Raw genomic sequence first — 19,119 nt, forward strand, 5'->3', positions numbered from 1 at the left:
AAGCAATTAATTGAGGACTTGGACTACGGCCTACGGAACCTACCCATTTGCCGACCCACAAGACAAAATTCACACTTGCGTGCATATTAATAGAAATACGTACTCGCCATGACCGCTGCCCTCTTCCTCATGGAGGGCTCCCTGTCTCTCCCATGTCTGCTCTGCTCTGATATCATATCCCCCTCCAAACCCGAATTCAGCACACCACCGACAAGTTTTTAATAAATAGACTGTATACCAAACAGTTTAATCGGTGACTTTTAGTTTGATATTATTTTATTGGTGAAGAGAGAATCTCAAAATATTAGGTTGGAGAATAGATATTGTCAAACCTTCAACAAAAAATAGGAAAAGGGAGTTAATGATGACAATCTCTCTTTCTCATAATCCAATTATAACGTTAAATCACTATTGGTGAAGAGAGAATCTCTTCACCTGCGGTGATGAAAATCTATATCCAATATTATTTCGAAGCTAATGCTTTTGCAAATGCCTCTTCAAACATGGGTTCACAAGTCACAAGTCACAAGTCACCACCACCATTGAGTAGAAGAGTTGCATTAACTTGGTAGGTAAATGAGTTTCTTCAGCTGTAGCAGCATCTCCTGATTCTAGTCTTCATTATTCATGGTTTGTGCAAAATTTGAGAGCTTCAAATTTTGGCTGAGGATTTGCACGCCATAGGATTGGGAGAATCGGGTTCGGCTTGGGCTCGGCTTGGGATCAAGCTGGCTTTGCTCACCTTGGGTTAGGCTTAGGCCACCCCTCCAGCCTGCCCGACAACCACCCCTAATGACATCAGTACTGCAGTGTGTTCGCAGCTTCTCCCTATTCACATCAACTCATGCAAAATCTGTATTGATGGTTAGATCAAGGCCGCTTTGACTGGCAAAATGTGAAATTTGGATGTCCAACTCAATCATAGGACCTGCCTTGTATTGTATTGGAGACTTCTTCGCAAATGCCACAAGTTTTACTGTTCACAATCTGCATGGACAAGCTTAGCTGCACTCTTATATCTTTCATCATTTGGTTTGTTGATGTCATGGAAGCAAAACCTTAGCAACAAAACAAACCATTAATTTCTAGGAGTTTGATCTGTCATTGTATCAAGATTCACAAATAAATAAATAACAAGACATGCTACTGGAAGAAGGATTATACATAGAATTGTATGGTGATACCAAATCATTACCATATTTACAGAGATATTTGAGAAATTGGGGATGACACATCAAACTTGGATTGATTATAAATTTAGTAATTTAATGAATATTGCGGGTGATCAATCCCTCAAATATGGTGTAAAGGTCCTTGTTATCTGGACCAAATATCTCATCTGCTTTCCGTAGAGTTTCCTGGAAACAAATTAGAGACAGTTGGACCAAAGATGGAATATGTCAGAAGGGAGAGAATGAAAAACTATAGTTGAAACCACATACCTCTCTTGTTTGCTTGTGGGAATTTAATTCCTTGACATTTGCCAGAAATGCTCCAAACTGCTCGTAAGATAGACGTGTCCTGATGAAACAAAAACAGAGATTATATTTGAAAGCAATTTTTTTTTCCTAGAAAAAAATTGGAAAGAAAATTGAGAGATTAAAATTTTTTGAAGCTAGGGATGATCCAGAACCATAGGATACACAGGTGGGTTGTCATGGGTTATGCATTCTCTCCCCCCGCCCCCCTAAAAAAATTTGAAAACTGCATTTGAATGTATCTGTAATTCTGTATTATACAAAGTTGTAGTGTATGCAGGTAAAATATATGCAGCAGTCCCTCCCCCTATTTACCTATTCCATTTACATATGTGATATGAGTATAAATATATTATTAGTTTATGTAGTGGGCCCTAGGAGAAAATTTCCTGGGTCTTTCCTAGCTCTGGTGCTTCCAGCAATTGAGAATTTAGCTAGTCTGATGCATATTTATAAATAGCCAAATTAAGGTGCAAATATCCTTGTATTTGTCATATCTATGCATGTCTTTATGAGCTCACATGAAATGAAATGAAGTTAGTGTGATGCAGATAAGTCACCTAAAGGGTTTATTTTATTGGAAATAAGTCTTGAGTTGGGTTATGTAGGTGTTGGCCATTTGATCCCATGGGTTTTCTTTATAATAGGACAATTTAATGTGCCTAAAATGTGAGTAGAAAATAGGAAAACGGGATTTACTTCATTAGTTTAGTTAGAGTCCTGTTTTAATAAGTTTCTTTCATTACTTTAGTTTGCTAGTCAGTTTACGTTACCATATTAATTAAGGATTGGGTAAGGCCTTTCCTTTTTAGTGTTTTGAGTATGTTTTTCAGTCTTCTATATAAGTTTTTAAGGGGCTACAATCTTACACATGAATTTGATTTTCGCTGTTGTCGATAGTGACTGAGCAATGATAACACTTTGTAGCATCCCTGTTGACCATAGGAGCCATACCCTTATCCATTGTAGCTTGTGGAGCTTGGGTAAGACTTAGGAGCACTAGATTACTTCATTAGTATAGTTAGAATCATGTTTTAAGTCAGTTTCTTTCATTTGTTTAGTTTCTTAGCCAATTTATGTTACCTTATTAGTTAAAGACTAGGTTAGGCCTTTCCTTTTTAGTGTTTTGAGTCTTCAATATAAGTTTGTAAGGGGCCACAGCTTTACAAATTTGATTAATGAGATTTTGGCTTGAGCCTTTTCTTTTATTCTATGAGACTCAGATGGCTGTGAGATGCGGTGCTATGTGATGGGATACCATTAATGGCTGGTGGGATTCCAGTTGAGGCTAAGTGGGATGCTTAGCCATATCTTCTTCTTCTCCATCAATACTCAAGTAAGTAATCCTTTGTTTTCTGCAATTCTGCCATTGTTGCTGCCTGTGATTTTGTCAGTCCTATCACTACTAGGATAGTTCGAAGGTGAATCTGTACTCTGATTCATGTTCTGATTTCAGTTTCATCTTCTCCATACTGTCGACGACCAAAATTTGTTTTAATTTCTTATTCTGTTGGAAAATTAGAACAGTCCTACTCATACTAGGAAATAGGAATACTTGATTGTGGGAATTCTGCGATTGAGAATTTTCTCTATCATCTCCTGCTTTCAATTTCAGATTCTAACCAGTAGTTGATACAGTCCTATTCCATGTAGGATTGTTTCTAGGGTGTCAATTTGCTGAAATTGACACCTGTTATTGTTGATCTGATTCTGCTGAATTTAATAGCATAACTTCAATTTAGCATCGTGATTAATATTCTGCAATCTGATCTTTCATCAGAATCTTATTTTGACTGTTTTGTTCCTTTCCTAGTGACAGTAGGAATCCTCCATTAAACCAGATCAACCCGTTGGATTAACCTGGGATTTTCAGCAAGGGTTTCCTTCACTAATAGGAGAACTCAACCTGAATTTCAGGTCCATCTGATTGTTGGATTTTGTTCTATGATATTAAAAACTACTTGCGTATCTCTCTGTTTTGGCAGCACTGTTTTAGTCCTTTAAATCAATACTACATTAGTGTGTGCTTCAGGTACATATTCAACTTCTGAGGATGCATAGCCAAAAACAAGAGTGATGTAAAAGTGTGCTCGCTTATCAGTTTTAATGGAGCAAGGTGGTTTAGCGAATCTATCTCAGGTAAATTGTTAGTTTCAAGAAAGATCTGATTTTGTATATACCGGACTTGGCGGAAGAACTCTTTCCCATCAACTCGGGTTCGTCCTGAAATAATAAAAACAGATTGGGGTCAAAAAATGTAGTACCAAACTGAACAATCTAAATATTATTAGCTAGCGTGGTCTTCCAATACAATATGGCTCAAAAACTCACAATCATATACTAAAGCGAAAAAACATGCACACAACTGGGTTCAAAAAAATTTAATGTTCAAAATCATGACTTCATGAAGCATTTACCTTTATCACTGGTAAAAGAGGGTCGCGGTGGGGGAGATCCGCTTGAAAATGTTTCACATGCATGATACTTGGAACAAAATTAAGGGATAGCAAATTCAAAACCATAACACAAGAATAACAAATAGAAGTATCTATTCAGTATACATGTATGTATTAAAACTGGTGTAAATGATGTTAAGTTGGCGGTAATAGCAACTTGGGTGTATTCATGATAGGGGGAGAGTCCCCATCGTGATAGGTTCTTTTAGTTTCCTAGTTTATCTCTTATTCCTTGCTAGGCAGTTTCCTATTATGTCTAATACTCCTTATTAGATTGTAACTCTTCTCATTACATTAATTATATTGAAAGTCCAGCAATAGCAGTACACAGTATGACCTCGGACCGAGCTTATTGGAGGGCATGGATCCATGTTGCAGACCCCATGTAGCTGAGAATCTCCTAACGTGCTGGGCTGTGCCTCTTTCCTCTTCCTATTTATATCATATCTTTCATTAGTCTTTCTCTTTTCTTCATTTCTCACCTCTTTTCCATACTTTCTTCCCCTTTTAGGTTTGGACTCTTTTTCCCTACTTTTTTTGGGTTGGATCCATTTACCCGACCCCATTAAGTTGGGATAAGGCTGAGTTTTTTGTTGTTGTTGTTGATAGCAGTACACAGTGATTCTATTGCTGGCAGCTTCCTGTTATGTCTAATACTCCTTATTAGGTCTCTCTCTGATTCAGGTTTTGTTTAAGGCTCTCATCTGTTACATAGTCTCAGAGCCATTCTGAAAAGTGTTTAATCACTAGAAGCAGGTTTGAAGTTCTTTTATGATTTCAGTTGAAGGTTGCAGCAACCTATGCTGCTTGATATCTTTTTCTAGACCCTAGTTGTGGGAATAAATGATGAACTAGGGTCTCTGCTCTCAGCATTATATGGAGTTATAAATCTACTGGTTTCGATCTACTGCAAGTTTATGTTTCACCTACTGGCATGCTCTGTATTTTATGGCTATAAAGGTTGATCACTATATTCTATTCCACCCAGATGAAGTTGAAGTTTTGCGGGTGTGTTTACCCCGGAGGTATACTCAATCCCTAGTTTTGGGTTTTTTGAACCTCTATTTTTGGCTCTTGTTTAGAAGTCCAAACAGAGCTTGTGGTACTCTGTTTTTGTTAGAGTTATTAGAAGTTATGTTCTAAGGGTAGTTTGGGAACTAGCCTGTTGACTAGTTGCCCTAATATATAATTTCTATCTTTTTACCTTTTTACTCTTTACCTCCTTAGGGAGGTGTATGTAATTCTGTTATTTCTATTAGTGAAGCAATATAGGTGTGGAGAGATCTCTCTCACACACAACACATTACAACTCAAACTTTCTCCTTCTCTTCCTCTTGCCTCCAAACTTCTCCTTCTCTCTTCTTCTTCCTCCTCCATCTTCTTCCTCTTCTATTACTTGCTAACCTAATCTAAAACTCAACTGTTTTTCCTTAATTTACGTGGAAATCGAGAACTGGTCTGTCTTCAGATCTAACCCGTAGATCAACCCAGATTTCTGGGGTTGTATTACTCATCTCAGGAGGGAGACTCATTCCAGATTCCAGATTTGGGGTCCATCTGACCACCAGATCTGATTTTGTTGATCTTCTCCCAATATCTAGGTTTACCTTCCCTGCAATTATATCAGATTCTGTTATATTGGTGTTCTCCACTGTTGGTTTGACATCTCTCCAGTTGTGGGAATTATCTGCGGTGATTTGCATTACTCAATTGACTTATATTTCTGATTGTGGATATTCTGTGTTGGCTGATCCCAAGGCAACTGAGGACAATGTTAATGTCTAGATCGCCACCATTAAGCTTAATGGTGTGGGAAATTATCTTTTATGGGCTCAAGCTGTCAAAGTCTATATCAATGCCAAGGAAAGTTGAAGTATCATCAGTGTGACCCTCCTCTTGCTAATTCTAAAGAACCATCTGAGATGAAAGCCAACGAAAAATGGATGCAGGAGAATGAAACTATTCTTATTTGGTTGTGGAACAGTACGGATCAGTCAATTGCAGCCAATGTAATGTTTCATTCCACTGCTGAAGGAATGTGGGATGTTCGGAAAAGAACTTTTTCTCAAGAAAAGAGTATCTCCCGTGTGTAGGATCGATATGATAAAATGTTCTCTCTCAAGCAGGGGGACAGATCCTTAAGTAAGTATTTCAACAATTTTACTGGTATATATGCATCACCCTCTTAACACCAATCTGGAACAACTACAACTTCAACAGGAAGAATTTTTTATTGCAAAATTTATGGCAAGTTTAAGTACTGACTGTCAGTCTGTGAATAGTCAATTGCTTACTGGAAAAAAGGTGCTCTCAGGGAATGATCCTTTGTACGTTTCCAGCATATAGTTGCTCCTCCCAAATCCAATATCTCACCCTCTTCCAAGGACAGTTCAGCCTTTGTTGCAGGTCGTGGTCAAGGTTTCTCTAGGAGAGGGCATGGATCATGGGGTGGTTGTGGTCATGGTGGCAGAGGTATAGGTGGACAGCAGAGTGACCGAACACCTAGACATTGTACATTTTGTGGCAAGCTCAATCACACAGTTCATGCTTGTTGGGCTAAACATCACCAACCGGAGTGGGTTTCTCCCTTAACTATTGTTGCTACTTCTGATGGTACTACAACTAAAACAAAACACACTTGTAGCTACGAAATTTAACTGCGATTTTTAAAACCGTAGCAATAAATGTCCTATAACTGCGGTTTCTTCATGTGCAGTAATATGGGATACTTATTGTTGCGATGTTTAAAAACCGCAGTAACAGAGGACCCTGTAACTGTGGTAACAAAAGAGCAGTTAAAAATCGCAGTAATCTGGAATACTTATAGGTGTGGTATTTAAAATCATAATAATAGAGGACCCTGTAACTACGGAAATAAAACCGCAATTACAAATTGCAGTAACATGGGATACTTATTGCTGCGGTATTTAAAACCACAATAACAGAGGACACTCTATAACTGTGGAAACAAAACCGCAGTTAAAAATTGTAGTAATATGAGATTACTTATGGCTGTGGTATTTAAAACCGCTGCACCAGAGGACCCTATAACTGCGGAAACAAAACCGTTTCGGGTCCCCGCTAATCAAATTCAAATTTGTTTATTTAATCGGATTCCAGATATTATCTGGTCTGGTTTGTTTACAATAAACACCTATCTGCGTCTCAGATCTGGATCAGAGAAGACGAAGGAGATACATAGAACACCCAAAGCTTGGGAAGGTGTTGTGCTCAGATCGAGCTTGGATAGGAGCTGTGCTGAGAACGAACCTGAGAAAGTGTTGTGCTGAGATCGAGCTTGGGAAGGTGTTGTGCTGAGATTATGTTTGGGTGATGTCTTGCAACTGATTCAAGCTTTGAGAAGATGGTGCTGCTGTGATTGAGTTTGGGGTTTTGCTGCATGAGACTCGATTTTTCCTGTCTGCATCTCAGATTTAGATCGGAGAAGACAAAGGGAGTGCACAGAACAACCCAAGTCCAGAAGATCAGAACTCCAGAAGACAAAAGCCAAGAAATGAATAAAACTAAACCCTAGTGCACCGCTAAGTATTGCTATTGGTATTTAAAAAATAAAAAAATAAACGAGCATTGTCCACTAAGTATTGCTATATTAATTTTAGGGGCAAAGAACACTGCCAGGCTGCGTAGCTTATGCTAGCGCCTCCCTGTGTCTATCTCTCTCCTCCCTCCTGTGAAATGCTAAATCTACCCCCTATTGTGGGAGGATAGTGATAGACATAGGAATGCACTAGAGTATGCTACACAGCCGGACAGAGAACTCAATCCCTTTATTTAATAAACAGATAGACGGATATAGATATATATATTTGGGATATCTTACTACCGTCAGATAGCTAAACAAACCAGCTAATAACCAGTCGGAAACCGGCAGTGAAATCCAACAACGATGTGACCCGCTCCGAACGCATCTATCAACCGGCCCATCTCAAGGTTGTTTTTTTTTCCAGTCATACCTTCTACCTTGCCTCCGCCTCCGCCCCCTAGAAGGCTCTAGTTGGGCAATGAAAGGAGGCCTCTTCAGCTAAGATGCCCATATCCTTATCCAATTAGTTACCAGACAGATTCGGATTCTCCTGAACAGATACGAACATGAATTGGATACGGATTTTCGACTATCCGTTTACATCCCTAGGCCTAACCCAATCCTTCATTAATAATGTAACCTAAACTAACTAGGAAACTTACTCAAAACAGGACTGGACTTATAGAATCCTAATCCAGCCTAACAAACACTTAATAACAATTAAAACAAAGAAATAAAGACACTTGACTAAGTAATCCTGTATGCCTAGCCTCTACCATATTATAGGCCCATAAGCCCATTAAAGTGGCACATTACAAAGAAAACCCATTGGACTAAAGTCCCAAAACATATATAACCCAACCCAAAGCTTATTTCTAATAAAATAAATGATTTAACTGCATCAGAATATGCAGTTCCTCCGTTTCTAAGATCCACCATTCAAAAAGCTCCCCTTTGGTGATTTCACCCAACAAGAGTTTGACACTTTTCCATTGGATGGATATACCAATCAACATTCTCTAGGATTGATGAGTTAGGTGGGAGTCAAGACCCACTAACATGTAAGTAGGTAAAATAAGAGTTGACATATACTAATAACTTCTAGAAGTAACACATTATTGCATACAAATACATTGTTAGAATCAATTCGTAATAAAAGGTTAGTTAGGTTCCCATACACAATTCAGTGCTTAAATCATGCTGAATTAAAGACACAAGTTGCATTCCATTTTAGAAGAGCCCACATAGCATGAACGCAGGATGCAACACATTAGTATCTGATGAACCATTTAATGTTGTAACTTAGGTGTACCATATTCAGCCTCTAGAATAATTAGATTGTGGATAGCTCTCAATACCATCAATCAGACAGAGAGCTCTCAGAGCTAACCAGTTTGAGATCCTATGTCAGCAGAGCTCGTTATTGAACTGTGTTGGCTTGATGGCACAGAAGAAAATACTGAAGCCCTATCATCAAACATGCCTCTCGTGGTTGAAAATGAAACTGAATGTCGCCTTGGTGACGCTGGCTTAGACGTTATTGTTGGAGATGCTGATGCAGAGAGATTCGGTGGGGAACCTGGAGGAGTAAACCTTGGAGTGCTAGTTTGGGATGCTAATAGAAGGCCTTGGGATATACGAGGTCTTGAGGCTGCCAAAGTAATTATAGTGAAAAAGGTAATACAGATTAGCTAGAGTAGTGAAATTGAAATAGATACATTATATTAGAGACAGAGACTGATATCTAGGCCATTGAAGAAAACAAAAAAACCATATACCATTCATCTCACTATCCTCAGTGAATGAATTTCCTGCTTCTGAGAACTGACTCCGTATTGAAGATGATTTTGATGGTGTTAATGTAGCTTCCTCTTCTGAAAAATATCAGAGAAAATTTTCTTAATAAAACTGTTGGTGTGGACCACAAATCACTCCGAGATTCAAGAGAGAGAATAATATATATATATATATATATATATATATATATATATGTATGTATATATAAAGTCAACAATCCATGCTTGGATGCTTAAAGCTGCATGTTTTGAATTATCAAGATGTCATCACAGCATTATTTTCATAAGATATCAATGTGCCGGGTAAACACTGAGGCTAAAATACAAGTTGTGTAGCTATATATCTTGATCACATGCAAGGAGAGGGGCTCCATGATTTAATGGATCTTGACAGGGAATTCTTGGGAGCCAAAAGTCACTACTCGGATGATCATATACCAGTAAACCATTGCATTCTCTTGGGAGCTTAAGAAGTACACTTAAAAAAAGAGCATATCAACACCATAAGGATCCAATCCATTTGATTTTTGGCCCAAGATATATCCAAAGGTAAGGAGGACCATCCTGAAGGACTATCAAGGATACATTAATTTTTACTTCTATGAAACAATAAAGTTTATAAAAGCAGCAAGAAGACCTCCAATAAGTGATGTAGAAGATAGACTCTCATGGCTAGATATTTTCTTTGCAACAACTTGGGAGCCTCCTGCCTGCAATAGAAAAAGAACAGGTTACTGGAACCTGTCAGATGCACCCATGCATTTTTCTTGGAAAAAAAATGGCAGCCCTATCTCATAAACTTTGATGTTCATCTCAAGGGAACTAAGACCTATAGGATAAAGGAGGAATCATCAAACTCATGGAGAATCAACTAGTAGTCAGGGAAATAAAATACTAATGTAGAGTCCGGAATGGATGGTGATTTTCCCAAGTAGAACTAAAGAATAGAAAACTTACAGAATTTCTGTCGTCCTCTTCAAGTGACTGCATAAGGGTTTTCCTGAAGATTTCCAACTGCATAAATGGGGGCAGAACATGATATTAATCCCCAGTATGAGAAAGTTGCTATTTGCATCCATTGCATGTTTGACATAGATCGGCCAAAGAATCAAAAGTGGGATGCAAACAGGTGGAATTTTAACTTCCTTATTCCCTGGTATCTGTGCATTTACCCATATCAAAAACAAAAACTGGAAATTAAGAATTCAGAGGGCTGTTCTCTGTTCTAGGAAGAAATCATTTTACACGCTCGTTGTAGATGTAAGCATGTAAAACTCATCATAAACTAAACTACGCATTGCTATTTACAGCAACGGTAAATTGAAATCCTTCTCCCCCCCCCCCCCCCTTCCCCCAAAAAATCATTTTTAATACATTTTCAGTTTCTCTTATAGAGTATGCTAGAAAACTACTAGAAAATGCCATAATAGTAGTAGAAGGAAAACGTTGTTCAATGATACATATCTTAATCTCAAAAGATTTCTAATTCAATTGAGATTAGTCGTTTTATCGAACTTCGGAAAACGAAGAGTCGGTTCAGAGATAAAATCGTATACAGTTAACCAAAGAGCAAAGTTATAAGCTTAAATCAAATACGAGATGGACATTCATCCATGATTAAGATTTCTATTAAATCAGGAGTATACCTTGGAAACATCTCGATTGAGTTTCTTAACGGTGCTAGACAGGGAAGCGTTCTCCTTCAACAGGCTCTCCTGCAACAATCACAAAGAAGGTCACAGAATCTCCGGATGGAGGAGGAGAAAGGAGAAGCGGAATTACCTTTTCCTGGTGAGCTCGGAGGAGTCGATCGGAGATTTCAGCGAGAGAAGTGTCGAGGGAGTAGACCTGAGCCTGTAGCTCAGAGATGAGGTCGTCTTTCTCGTCGAGAGAGGAGCGGAGGCTGGAGCATTCAGATTCGAGCTTGGAGATACGTGTCGAAAGGGCGATGGATGTGATCTTACGTGCCACATCCAGTTGGTCGAAGGGATCTGACGGGAGCACCGAGAGAATGTCCTCCGGAATATCTATGGCTGGTCTTGGTGTTGGTGTTGGTGTCGGCGTAGAATCGGCCGTCGCCTTTGGGAACATTTTCTACTACTCTATTGTTCTGGACACTCTTCTTCCTATCATGCCATGGGTATGTAAGATTATAAGATTGGTATTTGTTTTGTCTCTTACGTTTTTTCGATGGAGAGAGTGGACCAGGAAAAATTTTGTGGTGGGTTTTTTTTTTCAAATTCCTTCCAACCTATCCCTTTTTATTTTGTGTTCTTACTTAGGTATATAAACATGACATCAGAATCAGATTCCATGGATCTTAGCCCCTTTGTTGGGTTCAGTCAGAATCAGTCACGAATCGGTTGGAGTAAGGATCAGATACTGAACTCCATGGTCCAATTCTAATTCTTATTCCTATAACCATTGTATAGTCATATTCATACACAAAAAATTTCATAAATCTACTATTTATTAGAGATATCTCTTATAGGCGCCGTTTAGTTGCAAGGGGAATGAAAGGGATGGGAAGGGAAAGTTTTCAAACTTATAGAAGAAACTTTTGTAATCATTACTCCATGTGATTGCATAAATTACTTATAGTTCTTACCATATTTAGTAATGATACATTTTACATGTAATATTTATTTTACATTTTAAACCAAAGGTAAATGGATGCAAAGTAAAATGGAATTTAATAACCAAATATGAAATGATTTGAAGTTAGTGATATTATCACATGGGGTAATGATTACAAAAATTTATTTTTCAAGTATGAAAATTTCACTTCCCTTCCCTTCAATTCCCCTTGCAAGTTGCAACCAAACGGAGCCTAGGGAGAAAGAAAGCTAACCGGTGTTGTGTGTGGGCTTGTACTTGCACGTACTTGCATCCGGACACATCCCGGAGTGAGAAAGACTACCACACCCCCTGGAAAGATGGAAAGGTTTAGGGGTGTGGTGGTCTATTCATGTCGGGTTGTATCTGGGCGTAGATACACGCCCACACACAACACCGGTTAGCGTTTCTTTTCCCATATTTATATATGGGTTTGTGTCTAGAATTCCACATTGGTAGTTGATATTTAAAACTTGGGAAGCAGTTTTCTGTCCGGAGTGTGGCCTGTGCCAGCACTCCCATGAGTCTATCTCTCTCTTCTCCCATGGTTCTTTTTCCTCTTATTTGAATAAGGGGCAGAGGTGTTAGAGAGGAGAGACATAGACTCATGGGAGTGCTGGCATAGGCCTCACTCCTAGACAGAGTTCTTTTTCCCTTTAAACTTCCGGTATTTGTTGTTTATGCCAAGCTCTGATGTGATTAAGTTTTGTCAAAATCAAGGTTTTATTTTAGTTTACAATAATGGTGCTGATATCGGTTTCTGCCAATGTCGATATTAATAGTTATTGAAAATAAATATTGATACTGATTGCTTCGGCTGATTCTTATGGTTGATACAATATCAATACATAAATTCAAGGTCAAAATACATATTGCATCGAAAAAGTAAATAAATTTCTAAATTAATTATTTATAATGATCTATTTAATTTATTTTATTTTTTTGGTGCAATGATCTACTCACTTTGATTGATAAAATGAGTTACAATGCTTAGGAGATCCCTAGGAAAGGGGGGCACCCTAAAACAGCTGACAGGACAGGAGAGTGCTCACTTAGCCAAGTTGTGTGCCAATCTGTTCCCATATCTGCTGATAAAGACAAAATCACAAAAAGAGAAGGAGGCTTTCAGGATGCCGATATCCTTGACAATACAAGAAATGCAGTGGAGAATAGGGGGGGAGAGGGGGTCAAGCATTCAATGAGGGAGAGACAATCCGACGAAACCACAAGAGATCGGATCCCCAACTTACAAGCAGCTGAGAGAGCCAGCCGGATTGCCAATGCCTCACCAATCACCGCCGGAGCCAAAGCAAAATGATCGGAAGCGATCAAACAGATGTCGTTCCCTGGATCAAAGACAACACACCCCACACCAAGGGCCTTGGGGCTCAATCCAGTAGCCGCATCAACAAAAAGGGAGAAGGTTCCCGAGGGGGGGGGGAAGAGGGAACCACAGCAGTAGAAACCCCCGCAGCCAAAGAGATGGTGCTCGGGGGGAGGGAGATAACCGCATCAATTTTCTAGTTCACCGAAGCAATCCAGGACCGAAACGGGGGAACCAAAGCCTTGAAGCATCTAGCATTCCTAAGCTTCCAGATTTCCCAAGCAGCAACCGCATGTGAAGAGAAGAAAATCCTGTGCTCCTTCTTAGATGCCCCAGGTAAGTAATTTCATTTTAAAATCCATTATGATAGGGAGAGACCAGGAAAAGCATCCACCTTCAAGGACACAGAAGAAGCAAACCAGGCTTGCATGGCAAGCGGACAATACAAGAGAGCATGCTCGGTATACTCCGCATCAGTCCCACATCCACCACAAATATCTGAATCCACGATTCTACGCTTCTTCAGATTAGTCAATACTCCAATGGCTCCTAAGCAAGCTTTCCACAAGAAAGCTTTCACTTTAGGGGGAGCAATTGAGTTCCAAATACACCTCCAAACCTCCTTTGGAGTCGAAACAGCCTTCTTAGCCGAGACTGAGGAGCACTGGGTCAATTGTGCACCCACCCTATACTCAGACTTGACCGACAAGATACCATTCGGAGCGGGGCCCCAGAACAGGTGATCATCGCATCCCTCAGAGCTAATGGGAATCTGTAAAATGCACTCAATCTCGAAGGGTAAGAAGAATGCACGAAGCTTTACCACATCCCACTTAGCATGTAAGTCAATGATGTCAGACACCCAGATAAAGGGGCAATCCGGGGGGCGGGGGAGATGTAGCCGAAAACCCTCCAACGCAGGAATCCACAGGTCATCCCTAATGTTAATGGCTAAGCCATTTTCGACTGTCCACAAGAGGCCCTTGCTCAAAAGCTGCCTTCCATGTAAGATGCTTCTCCAGGCCCAGGAGGGTCTCCCACCAACCTGAGCTGACAAGAAGGAAGAGGTCGGGAAATAAATACTCTTCAATAGCCTTGCCCAAAGAGAATCCTCCTTCGTAATCAGCTGCCATCCAAGCTTACCCAGCAAAGCTTGCCTTTGGATATTTAGGTCCTTGATTCCCAGTCCTCCATCTAATTTTGGGAGATTTAGGCACTCCTTTGCCACCTAATGGATTTTCCTCTCCTCCCGTTTCTGACCCCAGCAGAAGCTACAGCTCGCCTTGCTAATATCATCTAGGAGCCCATGAGGTAGTCTAAAGTGAGACATATTGTAAGATGGAGAGGCCGTTACTACAGCCTTGATGAGGACTTCTTTCCCAGCTTGAGACAACAGTTTTTCCTTCCAACCAGCAATCTTGGCAATGGTTCTATCCTTAACATTTTGAAAGGCCGCCTTCTTGTTCTTTCCAATCTCTGAGGGGAGACCAAGGTAGGTCCCCGGATTAGTCAACCCATCAACTCTAATGATTCTGGCAAGGATGTGTCTCAGTCTTTGGGGAGTATTCGGGCTGAAAGAAGCTGAGGACTTCTGCCCGTTAATCGTCTGCCCTGAAGCCTCACAAAAGAGAAGAAGAGCATCCCTCAGGCTCCTGAAAGAGCCATGATTGGCTTAGAAGAAGATGAGGCAGTCATCTGCAAAGAAGGAGTGCGTAATAGTAGGGCTAGAGTTCTTAATTCTCAAACCACTCAGGCTCCCATCTGCAACTGCCCTAGAAATCAAGGAGGTGAGGCATTCCGTGCACAAAACAAACAAGCTAGGAGAGAGCGGGTCGCTTTGCCTAATCCCCCGGGAAGGTTGGATAGACCCCTTTTGGACTCCATTGAGAAGAAAAGAGTAAGACATTGTGCTCACACATTGGCTGATAAGCTGAACCCACTTTCCACATAAACCCATCTTCTGCAGAATTTTAGAGAGGAATTCCCATTCAATTCTGTCATAGGCCTTCCGCATATCGAGCTTAACTGCTGCCAAATAATTTCTCCCTCTCTTTGTGTACCTGATATGATGAAAGGCCTCATGTGCAATTAGAACATTTTCAGAGATGCTTCTCCCTTCCACAAAGGCCGTTTGCTCCGGGGCCACAATCTGATCTAAGAATTTCTTAAGCCTTCTAGCAAGCACTTTCGCAAAAATCCGGTACACCACATTGCACAGACTTATCGGCCTGAACTGATCAACTCTTTCCGCCTCCTTGACTTTTGGAATAAGGAGAATGTGAGTCTTATTGAGCTCTTTGAGGAGGAAGCCCGACTCAAAAAAAGATCCCATCACCTTACACAGTGCAAGACCAACTGTTGCCCAATACGACTGAAAAAACACTGGGGGAAGCCCATCAGGCCCAGGAGCCTTGAGCGGCTTCATACTAAAGCCAGTAGATTTGACCTCCTCATCAGAGATCGAAAGGCAGAGAGTACTATTCATGTCGTCAGTAAAACTAGAAGGGATATATTGAAAAGCTCTTTCCAAGTTGTGGGCTCCTTCTGAGGCAAAGAGATTATCAAAGAAGGAAAATATCTCTACATCAATGTCAGCTTCTTTTTTTAACCACTCCCCCTGCCTATTCATTAGCCTATTAATCTTATTCCTGCTTCTTCTTTGAAGAGTAGTTGAGTGGAAGAACTTGGTGTTTCTATCCCCCTCCTTCAACCAAAGAGTACGAGCTTTCTTCCTCCAGATAGACTCTTGCTGGTCAAGGAGGAACTATAGTTCCTGCTACGCTTCCAATTCCCACTCCACCAAGTAGGGGTGCCATAACATGGCCTGGATATTCTTGATGACCTCCAGCTGTTTAGTCACCTCAAGATCTGCATCTCTAACATAGAGCTTTTTCCATTCAGCCACCCGGGAGCGGACTTTCTTGATCTTCTTCAACACTTTGAACATCGAAGACCCTTGCGTCTCCTCACTCCAACCACTAATCACTTCCTTCTCACATCCAGGAAGGGCTCTCCACCTATCCTCAAATCTGAAAAGCCTCTACCCTGCAGGGGGGAGGAAAGACTTCCAACACAAGAGGGCAATGATCAGATCCACAAGTCGGCTCCACTAAAAGTCTTGCATCAGGAATTTAATTCTCCATGAAAGAGAACACAAGGCACGATCTAACTTCTCTTAGATAAGGTCATTCCCCCTACGCCTGTTTGACCAAGTAAAGAATGGTCCACTTGAGCACATGTCCATCAAGCCAGTAGTATCAACAAAAGATTGGAAGTTCAAAATCTGCTTAGAGGACTTTAACCTCCCACCTTGCTTCTCTGCTGCAGCCAAAACTTCATTGAAATCACCGCATAACACCCACAGAAAAAAAACATTTGAGCCCAAATCCAGGAGCTGCCTCTAAAAATCCTGTCTTTCAGAAGTTTTAGGGGGTCCATAAATGAAGGAGAGCTTCCACAAATCACTAGATCCAACCATACAAACATCACAGTCAACGATTCTAGGTGAACACAATATAATCTGCAAGTCAACATTGTCGTTCCACGTAACACATAACCCCCCACTGAGGCTAGTGGGGTCAACAGTAACAAAATTGGAAAATAAAAGAGAATCACATAACATCTTCATTTTATCAGAGTCAGATTTTGTTTCCATAAAAAAAGCCACGTCTGGGCGAAACTTAGACTTCATAGTCTTCAAGACCTAAACTGTCAAGGGTCGCCCCAACCCCTGGCAGTTCCAAGTTAGAATCATCATAATCCCTCGCGGGCTCGATCACTTCGGGACCCCGCAGAATCAGTAACTGCTGCGCTTGAGGAGGGAGGGAGGTAGGGTGAGAAGTGGGCAGCATGCTTCCAGCCTCTTCCATTAGTAATAGGGCCTCCAGAAAGGGGTCTATGCTCTCTCAGCCTGTGGTCCAGGGAGGTGGGGGCAATAATAACATCAGTTATAGCATCAAATTTCATCTCAGTCCCACCTTCCTCCTCTAGCTAAGTGGGTGTTGTTAGAAGGGACATCAACGTATGGCAATGGGAGGGAGTTATGGAAATAGCACTTAGGTTAGGTGTAGGCTTTTGGTTTGGCAGCAGGGGTATTGGATTGATTTTAATGCTGGATTTGGGAGCCTCCTTCGATTCAGGTATTTCCTCGAGGAATTGGGTTAGGTGTAGGCTACTATTTTGGTGGTCCGTATGCTTGATGGGAGAGTCACCAGATTGGTTGAAAGGAGAGGGGGGAGGTTGGATGGTAATACTTACCCTTAAACGGCCCAAAGCCTCAATGAAGTCCGAATGAAAATTTGGGGCCTGAGAGGTGGAAGGCCCACTTATGGAGCCCGCAAGGGAGGTAAACAGGTTAGACAGTACCTGGGCCGATAGTGGAGAAGCACTCAATGAGTTTCCTTGAGCCACGTCAGCCCCAGAGGGCCCCACCATATTAGACTCTTCATTGCATTTTTGGGTGCCAAGCAGCGCTAAACGCAAAGGTGGCGGTGCCGTCGCGAGGTTCACCGGCATGGTGCTCAACGCAATCTGATCAAGGGGCGGCACAGCTTCTCCCTCTACATTCGTCCAAAATTCTGAGTGCAAGGACTCGTTTCTCAGCAGATGGGGGTTCTCCGACTGCTGTATCCCGATGTCCCTCTCTTTTTTTCGGTCCCTGACTCCAGATTTTGTTGCTCTGATTCTAGGTTAGAAGGGTCGGAGGTCTCTCGCATTGCATAAATATTTACCCTCGCAACCATGCTGCTGGTTATGATTTTCTACCCATTGAAAGCACTCCAGGCAGTGGGAGTCCACATGGCCCAATCTTCCACAAAAGTAGCAGAAGGTCTCTAACCTTTCATACTTGAAATCCACCTCCGAAATAATGTCTCTGGTTCTTTGTAGCTTTGCTCCTTTGCATAGGGGTTTCCTCACATCTATCCTCAGGAGTATTCTAACAAAGTTTTGAGATGGATTTGGTCCAGAGCACACATGGCCCTCAATAGGCTTCCCTGCCTTAGCAGCCAGCTTTGCCGCAATGGAGAAAGTTCTATATGCCGGTGGTAACCCATGGATCTGGACCCATGTCTTCAAAAGAGAAAAAATGTCGAGACGACAATCAATATTTGGTGACCACATTTTAATAGAAACCCAATGTCCAAGCACGATCCACGGACCATTGTTAACTGCTCTCCGGACATCAAAGCTGTGGAAGAGTTTAATCATAAATAGATCTCTCCCCTGTGGTTCCACCTTCATTCCTCCTACTGGGCTCCATGCTTTCATTAGAGATCCTCTTACTGCTTCCAGGTGGGGCTGCTTATCCGCAATCACCATTGCAACCAGAGTATATTTCCACTCCTCTTTAAGCGAATCCATTTCATCCTCATCGATAGCAACAGGTTCATCATTATTTACATCGTCGAAGGCTCCTAGAAGGTCCTCTTCCATAACATCATTTGACGTCATACTCCCACTCACAAGGTAAAGTTGAAGAGTAAAGGCCGAAGTGGGTAGTTGAGAGGATTAAAAAAACTAGGGTTTGAAAAGGGTATAGGGAGGAGTAAAAAACTAGGGTTTGGGTTTATTACAGCGGCAATGTGTCGAACAGTTGGTGGGTTTATTTGACTGGCACTTCCGGCCAGGATGAAGGAGATAGTGCGAGTGGGCTCCGCATCTCAAAAAGAGAAAGATCTATTTAATTGTGTCATGTGGAAAGGTGATATGTTTACTTTAGCTATTTGATATGTGTTAGAATAGAGGCATTCCATAGGTGTGGGATTTTTCATTTCTCGGGGTAGGATAGTCATTACGCCCTTGCTATGTCTTGGTGATAGTGCCACACAACCTATCAGCATTTCCTTCCTTAAATTACAGGAGAAAGTTTTACTTCACCGCACGGTGAAAGTTTACCACACTACCC

General features: G+C 41.1%; 1 protein-coding gene across 1 annotated transcript; it reads right to left on the minus strand.

The window, feature by feature from the left end:
- Positions 1–1,059: 1,059 nt before the first annotated feature.
- On the minus strand, positions 1,060–11,365 carry LOC122668435 (uncharacterized protein At4g15545). The gene is made up of 9 exons (XM_043864999.1): positions 11,057–11,365; positions 10,921–10,989; positions 10,232–10,288; positions 9,912–9,984; positions 9,257–9,352; positions 8,869–9,129; positions 3,659–3,701; positions 1,443–1,521; positions 1,060–1,358 (listed from the first exon to the last, which is right to left on the minus strand). The coding sequence occupies exons 1-9, from the start codon at positions 11,363–11,365 to the stop codon at positions 1,266–1,268; spliced, it is 1,080 nt and encodes a 359-aa protein (XP_043720934.1). The 3' UTR covers positions 1,060–1,265.
- Positions 11,366–19,119: the final 7,754 nt, after the last annotated feature.

Source organism: Telopea speciosissima, chromosome 7 (assembly GCF_018873765.1).
Source record: "Telopea speciosissima isolate NSW1024214 ecotype Mountain lineage chromosome 7, Tspe_v1, whole genome shotgun sequence".
In the NCBI taxonomy this organism is placed as follows: Eukaryota; Viridiplantae; Streptophyta; class Magnoliopsida; order Proteales; family Proteaceae; genus Telopea; species Telopea speciosissima.

Coding starts and splice junctions, on each gene's coding strand:
- LOC122668435 (XM_043864999.1), bottom strand. CDS start 11,365: ATGTTCCCAAAGGCGACGGCCGATTCTACGCCGACACCAACACCAACA. Junction 10,990..11,056: donor TCCGAGCTCACCAGGAAAAG/GTAATTCCGCTT, acceptor TGATTGTTGCAG/GAGAGCCTGTTGAAGGAGAA. Junction 10,289..10,920: donor TCAATCGAGATGTTTCCAAG/GTATACTCCTGA, acceptor CCATTTATGCAG/TTGGAAATCTTCAGGAAAAC.